Source organism: Sphaerodactylus townsendi, linkage group LG06 (genome assembly GCF_021028975.2).
Source record: "Sphaerodactylus townsendi isolate TG3544 linkage group LG06, MPM_Stown_v2.3, whole genome shotgun sequence".
NCBI classification, from domain to species: domain Eukaryota; kingdom Metazoa; phylum Chordata; class Lepidosauria; order Squamata; family Sphaerodactylidae; genus Sphaerodactylus; species Sphaerodactylus townsendi.
Genome location: NC_059430.1, coordinates 75,304,143 through 75,319,294, shown reverse-complemented (window position 1 = coordinate 75,319,294; position 15,152 = coordinate 75,304,143). Strand labels below are relative to the sequence as shown.

Genomic DNA, 15,152 nt, shown 5'->3' with positions numbered 1-15,152 from the left:
ATTAAGTATCTGTGCACAGGATTGAACTGTATGATTTTTGTATGTATGTATGTGTGTATATGAGTATGCATGCATGCCTGACTTTAGTTACAGTTAGAAATGCAGTGCTGGAATCAGAATGAGGGGGTCTGAGGGCCAATCACAGATTTTCCATCATTTTGCCCACTTCAGCACTAAGCTAAAGCTGTGTTGGCTCTGCTGGTTATGATCTTGCTATTATGGTAAGAACTAGATCTGGATCAAATTCATGTGCAATTTGTGTTCCTGCTTGGGTTGGTATGCAATGTGCAATATGTGTGCATGTTTCCCTCTCTTTTGTGCACATGTTTCCCTCTCTTCAGAACTCACTGTGCTGCAGATTAGAGAAAGCTTGCCGTTTCCAAGAGCAGGCGAAGTGTGATTTTTTCCCCCTGCCTGAGCATGGAAAGTGGAGCAGAGCGGTTAGCATTTTGCTTCATTTGGTGTTTCTGTGCCTCCTTGCCTTCCCCCACCCACACAGGAGCAGTTGCACCAAGATTTCTAGGGCATCAATAGGGCTCCTTTTAATAAAGAAACCATTTTTGATCTATCCCAGAAGCAATAGATAAAAAAGGATGTTTTTAAAAATATGGTGTCAAACAACCATCCAAACCCAGAAGCATTCTCCTCAGGGATCAGGCAAAATGGCGGCTAGGCTGGCAGATCCCCCAGTGGATAGAAATCCCTAACTTTTCTATGGTGACATTGTTTTGCTGCTTTCATGCTTGCCATGAGCAACCCAGTTCACTGTCAGATTATATAGTAATAGGGATGCTTCATGCCAACAGTATTGACACCTAGTAGTTTTATAGCTGCTTCGCAGCATTCTTACTATTTTATGGAAGTAGCTGTTCCAACATTCATGGCAAGAATTGAGAACTTAGAAGTGGCCTAGGCTCAAATATATGTTGTGTTTTGAGTTCTGCAAGTTTTGCCCTGGATCTTTCCTTGTAAATAAATACATACATTCTGGTTAAAAATAGAGGTATCAATTGTTGTGGCAATCTCTCCCAGTAAAATAAAGTGCATATTTCAGACAGTGTAAAAGTCTTGAGACATCTCTGCTAACAGTTTAAGTTGATTTAACCTGAGCCAAGGACACTAGACCTTCTTTGGTTATAAATTAAGCTATCACCAGAAATTTCAATTTGTTCTAGGCAGCGCAGATGAGGGGAATCTGAGGTTATGTTGGCTCTGTTTTATTTTTTTAGAGTGCAATCCTATGTGGGGGGTTGAATTGAATCAAGAAGCTGGTGTGCTGGCACAAGAGGCACCCCCATTATTGAGGGAGCAAAAGCACTGGTGACCAACTACCCCTCAGCTCAACCGTGGTGAAACCCAGGAGTCAGGGCTGCCACAGAGTTACACTGGCATCCAATTAGATGCTGGCACAGATTGGGTAGGCCTGGGCATTCTTAGGGTGGAGCCAACATTAGTCAGCTTCCACCCATGCTTTGCAGCCAGGTATGATATGGCGCAGAGTGGCATAAGTCCACTTAGCCCTATGGAGGGCTTTCCTGTGGTAGAGGTTTGGTTTTGCTTTTTCTGCCTTGGGATTCAAATAATTTGACAACTGGCTGGATCCCACCCCTGCATTATACCCCACTGAAGTCCCTCCCCTCTCCAAACCCTGTCCTCCTAAATCACCAACCCCAAAATCTCAGATATTACCCAATCCTAGCTGAACATCAGTTTAAATTCTGGGAAATGTCCAGGCCCCACCTATGGCCCATTCTGGCCAGATTTCTGCTCCTGTTGAATTTTTCTACATATGGATTAGGGTTAGAAACAAAAGACACTTCATGACATTTCACTTCATGCCTGAAGAACAATATCTGCTCTATATTGATGCTCCAGCTTAGGTCCTCCCCAAACCTTTTGCTTGCAGTGTCCTTGTTTTGTCAAATTTTGTTGTCAGTTTTCAGACCCTGTTAGCTTCTGTGGCCTTTGGGATGGAACAGTCCATACGATGCCATCATTACTAACTTCTAAAAGCTACACAAAGCTGTCTTGTTTCAGAAGCGTTGCTAGGTTGCATCTGGATTTGAATTGTACCAGCTCCTGACTTTTATACCTCTTTTGCTGATGTAGTTAGTAAAGTTGTTGAATTAAGTGAAAATATGTTAAAGCAAGCATGGTGTAATGGTTAGAGTAGTTGACTAGGAGCTGGGAAGCCCAGATTTAAATCCCCACTCTGCACAGGAAGTTTGCCTGATGATCTGGGGCCAGTCAGTCTCTTTCAGTGTAACATACTTCATAGGTTTCCTGTGGTTAGGATAAAATGGAAGAGGAGAGAATGATATTGTAAGCCAATCTGGGTCCCCGTTGGAGTTGCAGCAGATTCTCCATGAAGATTCCCCATGGAGGTCTCCTCTGCTTGCAGCTCATATGTGTGTGATTTTGCTGTGAAAAGTAGATGAGTAAAGTTTCTGTTGCCTAGTGATCCCGCACACATGTCGTTTTCCCTTTTTTGTCTTGCTTTGTAAGGGATGTCTGTGAAGCTACAGCAATGCAATTAGAGAAGCTGCAATATGTGCATGTTTGTGTCATCATAGCTTCGCAGACATCCCCCTCAAAACAAAAGCAGGAAAATGACATATGTGCAGGATCACTAGGCAAAACAAACTTTATTCATCTACCTTTTAAAGCAAAATCACACACAGATGAGCTGCAAGCCAGTGGCATTCCTGCCTAGGGACAGGGGGTACCCTATGTCCCCGGGCACCCCCCATTTGGTCACGTGGGGGGGCGCCACCATTCCAGGGTAATTGGTGTGATATTTAAAATTTTTAGTGTTTTTACGTTTTGGCCTGTAGGGGGCGCATTTTTAAGGCTAGCAACACCAAATTTTCAGGATACCATCCAGAGACTGTCCTGATGATACCACCCAGGTTTGGTGATGTTTGGTTCAGGGGAAGCAAAGTTATGGACCCCCAAAGAGGGTGCCCCATCCCCATTGTTTTCAATGGGAGCTAACAGGAGATTGGGGCTACCCATTTGAGGGACCATAACTTTGGTCCCCCTGAATCTAACTTCACCAAACTTGGGTGGTATTATAAGAATAGTTACCAGATGATACCCTGAAATTTTGGTGTCACTAGCTTTAAAAATACACCCCTTACAGGCACCCCAAGAAATTTGCCCAAGATTCTTTGTTTTGCAGTGACTTTGCTCCATTGTAGCCAATGGGGAATTTCTGAGTGTGTCGGCAGGCTGCACATTTTTTAAGATAGAGGCACCATACTTTCAAGGTGGCTCAGGAGGCCCTCCTGGTAATAGCATCCAGGTTTGGAGACCTTTGCTTTTGAGGGTTCAATTTTATGGGCCCCCAAAAGGCTTATTTTGTTTCCACGCTCCTGCACATGAAAGCCTGCGGGCTGAGTTCTCTCAGAACTCTCTCAACTCGTTCCCCCCCCCCACTCCAGAAGCAAAGCTCACCAAGCTTGGATGCTATTACCCAAGACCTCTTGGAGCCACCTTGAAAGTCTGGTGCCTCTATCTTAAAAAATGTGCAGCCAGTGCTTACATACTCAGAAATTCCCCAGAATCTGCCAGGCTCTTCAGCAAGTTCTGTGGTGGGAAAAATTACTTTTACCACCATAGACTTCAATGGGGCTTTCTGTTATGCCCAGATGGCTCTGTGGTAGAGGTTTCAATGGGAGGCACTGTGGTAGGGGTCTTGCTCTGTGTGGGGGCATTTCCTGCAGGGCTGCTGGTGTGAGTCTCCTGAAAGGAACCAACCAAATTTGCTAAAATGCTGTGGGCACCAAGTTGAAGGTGAACCTGATGCCCACAGCATTCGGCAATCCCAGGCAAACTTTAGTTTTGTTGTGATTAGGAAATTAGGAAAAGAGTTGGTGGGGAGAGAGCCATGTATGTTTTGATGGGAGTGGGAGGTGTTTTGTGAGCTGGTGCAAAAAATCATTGTTTGTTCATGGTGGGGGAGGGTGGCCGCCCATTCGCCGGGGGGGGGGGGGCGCCAAACTCAGGTTTTGTACCCGGGCTCCAGTTTGCCTAGGTTCGCCCCTGCTGCAAGCAAAGGAAACCTCCAAGGGGAATCTTTACGGAGAATTTGCTGCAGTGCACAAAGGAACCGGTGAAAGTGGCACAAATGAAAGTAAGAGGTTTGGGGGATAGAAATGAAGCATTTCCTGCCCGCTTTTGTTTGCTCAGCAGGCAGAAAATGTCTTCAACCAGGGTTGGGGAGAAAAGATCGCTAGTTTAGTGATTTTTTTAACAACTTGGGTTGAGAGGGATCAAACGGGCTGAAGTTGGTTTAGGGAAGAGAGCTGTGCAAAGTTCTTTTCCAAAACGCTTTTTATAACATCCTCAGGATGTTATATTTATGCTGTGCAGAATCCACCAGTATTTCTTTTCTGCTATACCTATCAAATGCAGAACTAATATTTTATCCTTAATCTCACCATTAAGATAAGTGAACTGGTTCAAATGGCCTCTTCTAGTGTTCTTCCAATACTTACTGTAGTCTACTGAATAGCAGATAGAAAAAAGTGAGATAACATGTAGAAGTACAGCTTAACCTAATCTTTTGTGCTCCTGGAAGGCATAAGCAAGCATATTAATTCATGAACAGCTTACATATCATTAGCCAGTTTAGGAAAGGGCTACCAAAATAATTTCAGATCATTTTCTTTTCCTCTTTAAAGAAGTCTGCTCTTTCTGAACTGAGCAATCATTAACACTTATGCAGCTTTTTATCTTCATGAGTTCCAAAGGTCTTTGCAATCTTTGTAAAAATTATCCCTGCTAGGTTCATTTGGTCTGAAATTAAAGTGGAGGGGGGGGTATACATTTTGTACTCCATATGTTAATTATATGGGCAAGGTGTGATTTCATGAGCCGAAATATGACTGGGTCATAAAAGCATTGTCATACGAGAACAATTTCATTGTTCAAGGCTACCCAAATGGAAAAACATTGGAAAAGAAATGACAGCCCTACCTATCGACTGAGTCAGCATATTTCCACATAGAACTATTTTGTGCTCTTTTCTGCATGTTACTGAACATTCCTGCCTTGTAGGGAATGATGCCTCTGGAAAAAGCTAACATGCCACCAGAAATTTTAATTATTTACTTATTTATACCTCCCCGCCCCCCCCCCCTCATTCCATTGGAGACCCAAAGCAGCTTACATTCTTCTCCTCTCCTCCACTTTATCCTCACAAGCACCCTGTGAAGTAAGTTAACACTTTGGTCCCCACTGGAGAGGAAAGGCAAGATATAAATGCATTAAGTAAATAAATACATTATGAGAAAGATTAGGGCACATTGAGGTTGCATGAACAGAATGCTGTTTATCTATGGAGCATGACTTTCTTTCACACACACCCTCTCCTGCATTCAGAGGGTTGTAGAAATCATTCCATCTGTGGAAATGCTCCATTGGATTGAAGCCTGATCCTTTAAAAATCAAAATAACTCTCTGTAGTATCTTTGCATATGGTTCTTCCTGTTTTGGAATTGGATTGATGCCAGCTCTTTTGCTTTAGGGTCAGGAAAGCATAGAGAAAGCAGAACCTCTGGAACCTGAAAGCAAAAAAGTGGCCCAAATTGTCCAATTTGCATTAATTTTAAAAAATCAAGTGTTTATGGTGCCTTGTTATGGTTTGTCAAGATCTTATGCAAAGATGTCCAGTAACGAGGTGTTTCTGATTGTAGGTTAACCCTTGGTTTCATGATCAGCTGTGCCTTCTTGTCCATGTGGCTTAGCAACACCTCTGCTGCTGCTATGGTGATGCCCATTGTTGAGGCAGTGGCTCAGCAAATCATCTGCGCTGAAGCTGAAGTCGATATGATAGAAACTACTTATGCAAACGGAGCCACCAATCATGCCCTGGAACTTGATGGTATGCACCAGTATTTTTTTTCTATTATGTCCTAATCTTCTCTTTGGGAGGGACATACCGGCTAAATTGGAGCTGCTCACTGAGAAATAGTTGCTGATTTTTTCCCCCCAGAAAAAATTAATGATGGTGAAGCAGATGACTGGAAAGAAAAAACAAAGCAAGAAAATAGGTAAAATATATGTATTTAGTCATTCCTATTATTCCAATTTCTTCATGCAAAAGAGAGGATTTTGTTACAGCAAGTTTCTTTTTCCAGATACTGTAATGGTACTGCTAATACTGCTCACATGGTGTGCCAAGTTGAAAAAGAAAAGGTAATTTAACATTGTTTTTGAAACACCTCTCCTGAAATGCACCCATCTAATATCTTCATATATTTACCCTGCAGATTAACTTTTATGTATATACCCATTGGTTGCACAGAGATAGTTTCCTTACCAGGAAAGGAATGGTACCTTGACAGAACTTATGCCATATGTGGCACCTCCTGGTGCTGGGGCTGCCTCTGCCAGCTGTCCAGGTGTTGGATCAGCCTCAGAAGTGGGGGAGGAGGTCTCGTGTGCTGCTTCTCCCTCCTGGCATATGAGGTTCCCCAGCTCTAGGAACCTCTGAGTCTGCCAGTATCCTCATCAACCTTTCCTCCTTCTATTCTCCTCTCCTCCCACCTCCCTCTGCCTTTGCAGTAGCAGTCGTGGCCTCATGACTGGGGCCGAGCCCATCCTTCAACGGCCCTATTGGCTTCTGCCTTTGTCTGTCCCTGACTGGCCCCGTTTTCCCCTTTAGTTTCTCCTGCTCCCTCCTCTCATTGCCATGTTTCTGGGCATCTGGGCTGCCATGCCCTTCTCCAGCTCACCTTCTGTGAGCTCGGCATCTTTGGCGCCACTTCCTCTGGTGTGCTGTTGCTGCCACCCTAGGCCTGCTGCACCCATCACTGCCTTCTGCTGCTTGTCTCTCCCCCCTCCCAGGTGAGTCCTCCTTCTTTTCCCTGCCCCAGAAAATATTAGGCTGTTGGCAGTGCAGCCCCAAATATTTTAGTGACATGAGGAGCCCATAGGGGTTTCAGCAGCCCACTGGTGGGCACGCACAGGATCTGATGCGTCATGCCCCAGAGGGTAGGCCTGGCAGGACACCGTAAGATAGATGGTCTGGATCAGCTAAACTAGTAAACAAGTACTAAAAGCCTTCTATCATCACTATACTGCATGTTGCAAAGTGTGCCAACTTGAACTAAACTAGTTTTTAGCATGTATTCTTAAGGAGACCAAGACCATATATTCTTAAGTAGACCAAGACTAGTGGTCTGCCTTAAATTGATCACACATTCCCTTCCAGTTGGATTCTTGACTGTGAACTAATTTTGGCCACTTTAGAAGTCACCATGCTCTCATATCAGAGAAGCTCCACAGTTTCCGAAATTGGGCCAAGTGCAACTTTTCATTCCCTTTGCAGGGAAGATGAAGGGAATTAATTCCCTGCTAACTTCAGCCCACATTAGTTCAGAACAGTACCATTGTTGGAAGCTACTGGCCTGTGCAGTATTTGACCTGAAGGTAATATTAAGTATACCTCCTCTAGCTTTATTTAGAATGGTTTGTGATGCTAGGTCAGTGTCAGAGTCTGATCATTCTACTAGATGTTCATGATAATTATCTTGAACAAGTATAGTTAGAATTGCCACAGGCTGGGACAGTAAGAAAGGAAACCATTTAGGCTGAAGTAGTTGACTGATTTCTCCACTATGAATGCAGTTTATCACATTATGAGTCAATCCAAAATTTCTGCTTATGCGACTGAATTACTGTAGTAATTATGGTTATGTCATTTTAAAGCAGAATCCAGCAGCAAGTGAAATGGGTAGAAAATACCGAAATCAAAAGGACCACATGATGTGCAAAGTCATGTGCCTATGCATTGCTTATTCATCTACTATTGGAGGACTGACTACCATCACTGGAACTTCAACCAACTTGATATTTGCTGAGCAATTCAATTCGTAAGTGAGAATAACAAAATCACTCATTCTAATCCTAAAACATTCCTTCTAATAGTGCAGTTGATGCCAAGTGTTTATTGGCAAGAAAATGGCTTCACCCACAGAGCCAGCATGGCTTAGGAGGGTCTGACTAGAACTGAGAAGATACAAGTGCAAATTGCCACTGAACCATAAAGTTCACTAACTATTGGCCAATCACTCTCTGTCTAACTTACCTCACAGTGAGGGTAGAACAGAGGTGGAGCAAACCATGTATGCTAACTTGATCTCTTTGGACAGTATTTCAAAAATTGTAGATAGCAACAGATTAAAATTTCCATAACCTCAGGAAACTACCCAGAAATGCATCAATACTATGTCTGCACATTAGTAGAAATCCTTTTTTGTTCACCTGATGAAGTCTGAGCATGTCCATTGCTTCCCAAAAGATGTAGAAGCTGAGGATGCCTGAGCATCTGTTAAAAAGAAAGAGTGGAAATAAACAGGAGCCTTGTGACACCTTAAAGACTAAGAATGCAATCCAAAGGAGGGGGGGCAGTGAGCCTTGGAAGCGACATGAAGTTGCGCTGAAGTGGATGCCCACTTCACCAGCAAAAGAGGTAACGATGCCAGTGGAGGGGCTATTAGTTGTCCCTTGCCCGAACCTGGATGCTGCTACATGTGCTGGTGCCTTTCTGCCACAGGTGCCCACACTGGTGTGGGTGGGACCAGTCTGTGGTATTCCCAGAGGTGGAGCTGACTTTAGTTGGCTTCCTGTGGAATTTCAGTCCAGGAACCACCCCACTTTTTGCAGTGCAAAAAAAAAAGCTAGCATAAGTCATTTCCAGCAATGGGTTTCCCTAGGAGAAAGAAGGCTTTTCTCCTCTTCCTCCAGTGCCCATGCCACCAATTGCCTCTTTGGAGATGGCACCATGGTATCATCTCCGGCCGCTGCAGTACTGCCTTCCCACCTTTGAATTGGGCTGCCTCATATTTATGATCCAACTGCAATTTTGACCCTTGATACTAATTGACAGTAAGCATTCTGTCAGTTTTGCTCTGAGTCTCAGATACATAATATACTAAAATGTTCTTTTCTTGAGCCAGGAATCTTGTCTGTCTGCCACCTATAATTTGTTAAATATTAGCATAAATATTTTAGACACAATGAATTTTAGACCCAAGAATTTATCATAATTAAAGTTTTTTTTAAAAAAACAAAGCAAAGCATGCAAATGATCAACTAAGAAAATGTAAGGTAAAGTTTTCAAGTATTTTTAAGTGAAAAAGCAAGGAGCCAATAATATATTTATAAATGGCATTCTGCTGTGAACCTAGGTTTCGTGCTACCTCCTGAATCATGAAAATAAAGCTCCAGGGTCACTGCCTAAAGTAGCACAGTTGTAAAATGGTATGCGAGTATTCCAAATAAATAAAGAAATGTGCCACTGGCATGCAGCAACATTGTTTTCACTTGAGGTATACTCATAGGCATCATGAGGGGAGGGCCGGGAGGTGGGAACATGGGGGTGCATTTGACCCCTGCCTCCTCCTTTGCCTGAGGAGCAAGGAGCTGGAAGAGCATTTTGCTGCCTGTTGCTTCCTCCTCCTGCAACCCCCCCCCCAGTCTCCCTGTTCCCCACCCTGACTTTGCTGCTCCAGCATAGCTGGGGCACCAGATTCTGGACCGAGGAATCCTCAAAAACTGTTGCTCCACCACAGCCGCCACAGGCCATTCTTACCAAGGGCTGTGGAGGCCATGCTGGGGCACCAGATTCTGGGTGGGGGATTTCTTAGGCTCCTGAGGATTCCCCCATTCAGAACCCGCCACCCAAAATTGCCACCCCATCACACAGGAAAAGTTTCCCCCACCCCTTCCACTGCCACTGAAGATCTCTCTCCCTTCCTTTCTTCCCTCTTTCTCTCTTCTCCCCTTTCTCTCTTCCCCCTTTCTCTCTCTCACTTCACTTTTTCTTTCACACCCTCTTTTTCTCTCACACTTTGTTTCTCTTCCCGCCTCCCTCCCTCCCTCCCTTTCTCTGTCTTCCTTCCTTCCTTCCTTCCTTCCTTCCTTCCTTCCTTCCTTCCTTCCTTCCTTCCTTCCTTCCTTCCTTCCTTCCTTCCTTCCTTCCTTCCTTCCTTCCTTCCTTCCTTCCTTCCTTCCTTCCTTCCTTCCTTCCCATGGTGTGAGTGTGTTTCTCTCTCCCTCCCTCCCTCCCTCCCTCCCTCCCTCCTCCTTTACTTTTAGTTAACACAACTGGGGTTTAGCTAACACAACTGGTGCCCCCCTGAATCCACTGCCTCATTGCAGTGGGATCCAGGTTGGGGGCACAACTTCAGTGCTTGTCCTGGGCACCATTTTCTGTAGCTATGCCCCTGAGCAGTGGTGGGATCCAAACATTTTATTAACAGGTTCCCTCACCAGCCCCCCTCAGCAAAGGGGGCACAGGCATACCTAGGCAAACCTGAGCCCTGGGCAAAACCTGAATTGGATGCACCCCCATGGGCAGCCACCTCACCACAACCCCCCCAAAAAAATTTTTTGCACCAGGTCATTTCTAAATCATCATCACATTATAGAAAATGCCCCAACTCACAAATCTGAACACAGCAATGGTGAAACACACAGGTTCTTTGATAGAGACTGGTGAGATAAAAGGTACAAAAGGCTGAGAATCAATGAATTGCAGTATCTGAAAGGGATTAACCCAGTTCAGGAAGTTACATTATTAGTCACAATTGCTATATGGAACCTTCACGTTCAAAGGCAGTATGCCTCTCGGGGAAGCGAGGGCATGAAGATGGAAAAGTGGACCCAATTAGTAACCCCCTCTCAGCACACACAAATAATTAGTAACCCACTCTCAGGAACTGGTGAGAACCTGCTGGATCCCACCTCTGCCCCTGAGTATACTGGAGGGCATTATAACTGCTTTACCTGATCATATGGGACAAATGGTGCTGTCTGTTTTGGTACAAACAGATAGCAATGTCTACTTTAGGTTGTAAGGCAGAGATTGGCAGGGTCAGAGGCCAGGATTGGCAGCTGAAAAATGCTGCTGTTGTAAGTATATGCAACAGACATCTGATATTTATCAAGCCAGAATAGATAAGTTCTATCTTTGAATAGGGGCTCTGTTCTTTGTCTATTTAGACCAATTATTTGTCTAGTTAGAAACTATTTTGCCTTATATGGAACAACCAATCAGTATTAGCCTCAGCTTTCTAGATGGTAGAGAAAAATGTATAAAGAAATGTCTTTGTTCTTTCTTCTTTGAGACATATGTGTTTATTTGAGTGTCTCCACTATTATTGCAGTAAAAGCTACTTTACGAGACCAACTGTCTGTTTGGATAAGCCTTTATTTGTCTAACAATGTCAAAATTCTCACAGAGTAAAACCCACAGAAAGCAGGTCTGACAAACAATGAGACCAATGTCGCTCTAAGTTCTTCCTGCATGTGTAGCCAACTTAATGTATTCTGGGAAGTCAGTAACAGGAAATGAAAGGAATACTCCCTTGTTCTGTTTGTCCTCTTGCATCGTATGGTCAGGGATATACTGCATCTGAACATGAAGGGCAATTTTATGCTCCTTTGCACTTTGATATTTCTTCAGGTGACAGAAAATGTTCATCTTTACATTTAAAGAGTATAAGGACCAAACATGTATTTGACCACTTCTGTGGAAGCATACTGAAGAATGGACGGGATCTCAGATTGAGATCATGACCAGGGGTATAACTGAGGGCCTTTCCCCACTCACCATTTGCTGCGCGCTACTGTTGCCAAGCAGCGTGGGGTCCAGCGGCACTCCCCACTACAGGGGCGGTGACAACGCAGCCACCCCGACTCTGCTGCTCTCGCACCCCCTCAGCGCGCATCATTTCTGGCGCTGCTGCAAACGGCGCCTGTTGATGACCCCGCGCAGAGCGCGGGGCAGTGGAGAAGCCGGGGAACACAATCCCTGCACTGAAAAGGTCCACGCAGGGTGAAACCGACGTCATTTTTAAAAGTGGGGAAACGGCCTGAGTTTGGCTTGGCTTACTAGTCAGCAATTATTTATGCTTGCCACAAGTATGCAAAGGACTCAGGTGAGGAAGGTTTCAGAGAAAGCAAACATTGAAAGTCCCTGTCACTACATCTGCTTAATTTTATTTATTTACTGAAAACATCTTGATTATTGTATTTATTTATTGTATTTATTTTCTATATTTTTATTATTTTAAACATTTCTTTCTATCCAAGTAGGGTCCCTAAGGCAGTGAGTATCAGAATATCAGAATGTTAAAACATTATCCAGAGCCCTGTGCAAAGTGAGAAACTGATTTCATCCCATATATCTGTCAAGTTCTCTATTTTCCAGAGAATCAGATCATTTATCTGGTGCCCAGTATACTGAAAGCTGCTCAAATTCCAAGTTCAGTTATCACTAAAGAAGGACAACTCTGCCAGATGATTGGCAATAGGTGATTGCCTTAGATGACCTGGTGCCAGATTGAGTACTCCAGATGATGACAAAATTATGTAAAAGAAAAAGTCTCCAAAGTCATAATTTCCCCCACTTCTCCAAACTTTCCTGTAGAACTCATGATTGCATGGATAGGAAGAGAGTCATGAAACAAAGTTAGTAGAATGGATCTCTCTGTGAATCTCATGTCCATCGTGAGACTTGAAGGAACTTTCAAATACAGTTAAGGGTTGCCAGATTGCAACCCAGAAAACAAATGCAATCTTTAAATGTACTATAAAAGAGGTAACTGTGACTAACAGTCCAATCAAGCCAAGTTACACCTTTCTAGAACCATGGAAGTCAAAGAACTTAGAAGTATGTGATGCTTGTTCAGTAGTACAGTGTAAGACAACTTATTTGTTTCTTAACCCTTGTGACTCTTCTCTTCCCCATAACTTCAATAGTGATGAAGACTTCATACTTGTTGCTCTACAGGCCAAAAAGTAGGGAGGATTACTGGACCAAAAATGTGTGTGTGTTCTGGGTTGCAACTGGCAACCTTAAATATGTTGATATTGAAATGTTCTAAAAGAAAGGAGAGATTAACACAGCAGTGGGTCATGGAAAACAGCTAGCTCAGATTAATTTCAAACATAAGGGAGTCATGTCAGAATGGCAATAAACTGAGAGCTGAACAGAGTGGAAAGGAAGATGACAATGCCCAGAATGAAAGAACATCTAAAAAGCAACATCAGGGATTAATGTCATAAGGGTCTGTAGCCTGCTGCAGATGTTCCCCTCATTCCATTTGGCTGTGATTAAGTTTGACTCTTCATTTCTTAAAAAGAGACAAAGAAAATCCAAATCTTGATAATGTTCTTAAGATAATTATAAAAAACCTATTGCAGAGTGATACTGTTATCCCAAGGCCTGCCTTGAGAAACCAGATTTTGTCATTATCGATATTGCAGATATAAATCACTTTGGTACAGATTCTTATTAATGCAAATAACACTGCCAAAGCAATGACAGGAAGATGGAGATGAAAGGGGAAGTGTTAGAACAGGTTTCCAGTCTGTCTCCATAGTATCAAATTAGTGTGACAGTTCAACTGTATAAGGTCAGAAAAGGAGCACTTCAAATTTATATATTCCTGAAAAACCAAGTTGGGCAAGAAATGTGCCTGAGCAATTCATAGTCTCCTTGACCATACTCCCCTCCAGAGAGAACTGCAGAAAGCCAAACTTCTTGGGCAAGGAGCAACCCCTGCAATTTTCTATGACAATAAAAAAATCACTGACATCTTTACTGTGGTACAAAAATTAGGGAACCATAGCTGGTGGGAATCTTAGGCTGGTCAAATAAAGCCAAAGTGTGTTTAACATACTGTTGCATGCTATAGTAGTCCTGATTACCTTCCACATCCTCCTAGGCTTAGGACTATTCATAGTATCATGCTACGTATCCCATGCTATGTGTTTTGTGTTAATGTAATTCTAGCCTTCTCCACTGAGCTACACACAGTCTGTACATTATCTACTACTCAGGTCCACTCAGTTCTGATTTTTCCCCCTTTAATTTTGGCATGATGCATGTACTACAATATGACTTTTTGTGCTATTTCTTCTGAAATATGATACCTTTATTATGCCCTAGGCCATTTTTGCACGGCTAAATTGCACTGGGGTAGAACTGAGATCTCATGTACCAGATCAACTTTGCTCTGATTTGTACCTCCGCACATTTCCCTGCTTCTACCCCTGTACAGTTGGTACTCCAGTTGTTTCTGCATGAGTACAGGGTTTTTTCCATTTCCCCCATGATCTGTTCCACGCATGTTTGGATAACCTCCATTTCCTGCATTTTGATTGGCTGCTGGTCATGTCACACACATGGAGTCATTCTCCCCCATTCCCCCACTCACTTTCACTGAGAGAGAAACCATGGATTAAGAAAGGAAAAGGGGGGAAACAAAAAGAAGACTGAATACCAACATGCCTTTCTGAGGCAGGACAGGACGAAAGCATGTGAGCAGGAGGTGGCAGCTGCTGCTCCTGGGGTCTCCTCCTTGCCACATTCCAGCAGGGGGAGATACTATTCCCCACAAAAGGGAGAGATGGCATTCCCTCTCCATTACAGGGGGACCCGGCATTCCTCCACCAATGCAAGGGGGATGTGGCATCCCCTCCCCCCACCATGAGGAGAAAAATGGCACTCCTCCTTTAAGGGAGACATGGCATTCCCCTAGCCTTGCAAGATGAGAAGGCAATTCCCCTAAGAGGGGGAAATGGCATTTCCTCCCTGGAATGGAGAGATGGCATTCCCTCTGTAGTTGAGAGATGACATTCCCCTCCTCTTGCAAGGGGGGTATTTTTGTCCACCCAAAAGGAGAAGATGGCATTTCCTCCACTGTAGGGAAGTAAAAATGACATTCCTTCATCCCCATGAGCACAGATGACATTCCCTGGATAGGAAATACAGCCCCTGCAAAGGGTGAACTGGCATTCCATTTGGGAAAAGTAAATGGCATTTCCTCTGTAAAGGAGAGATTATCCCCCCCAAGCATAGATTGCATACCCCTCCTGGTGGGGGGAATGGCATTTTGTCCCTGGGAGTAGGGGATGTTGGCATTCCCCCTCCACCTTGAGTTATGCAGGCCCTTGGGTTTTTTCCACTTTGCCAGTTTCTCCCCGCAGAAATAACTTTTCCTGCCCCAGAACCACTGCCCCTCTAAGGAGTCAAGTTTCAGCTGTGGATCTTGCAATGGACTGAGGGGTATGTTACCCCCTGCCCAGGGAAGGGCTGGGCCCTCTGGCTTCAAGCCGGTTTCTGTTACTTATGG

General features: G+C 43.9%; 1 protein-coding gene across 1 annotated transcript in view; it reads left to right on the top strand.

Moving 5' to 3' along the window:
- SLC13A1 (solute carrier family 13 member 1) overlaps positions 1-15,152 on the top strand; it is a 95,849-nt gene that overhangs the window by 57,107 nt on the left and 23,590 nt on the right. Inside the window, exons 5-8 of the mRNA XM_048501818.1 lie at positions 5,700-5,887; positions 5,999-6,056; positions 6,144-6,201; positions 7,717-7,880. Of these exons, the coding sequence (XP_048357775.1) occupies positions 5,700-5,887; positions 5,999-6,056; positions 6,144-6,201; positions 7,717-7,880 (468 nt within the window). The remainder of the gene's footprint in view (positions 1-5,699; positions 5,888-5,998; positions 6,057-6,143; positions 6,202-7,716; positions 7,881-15,152) is intronic.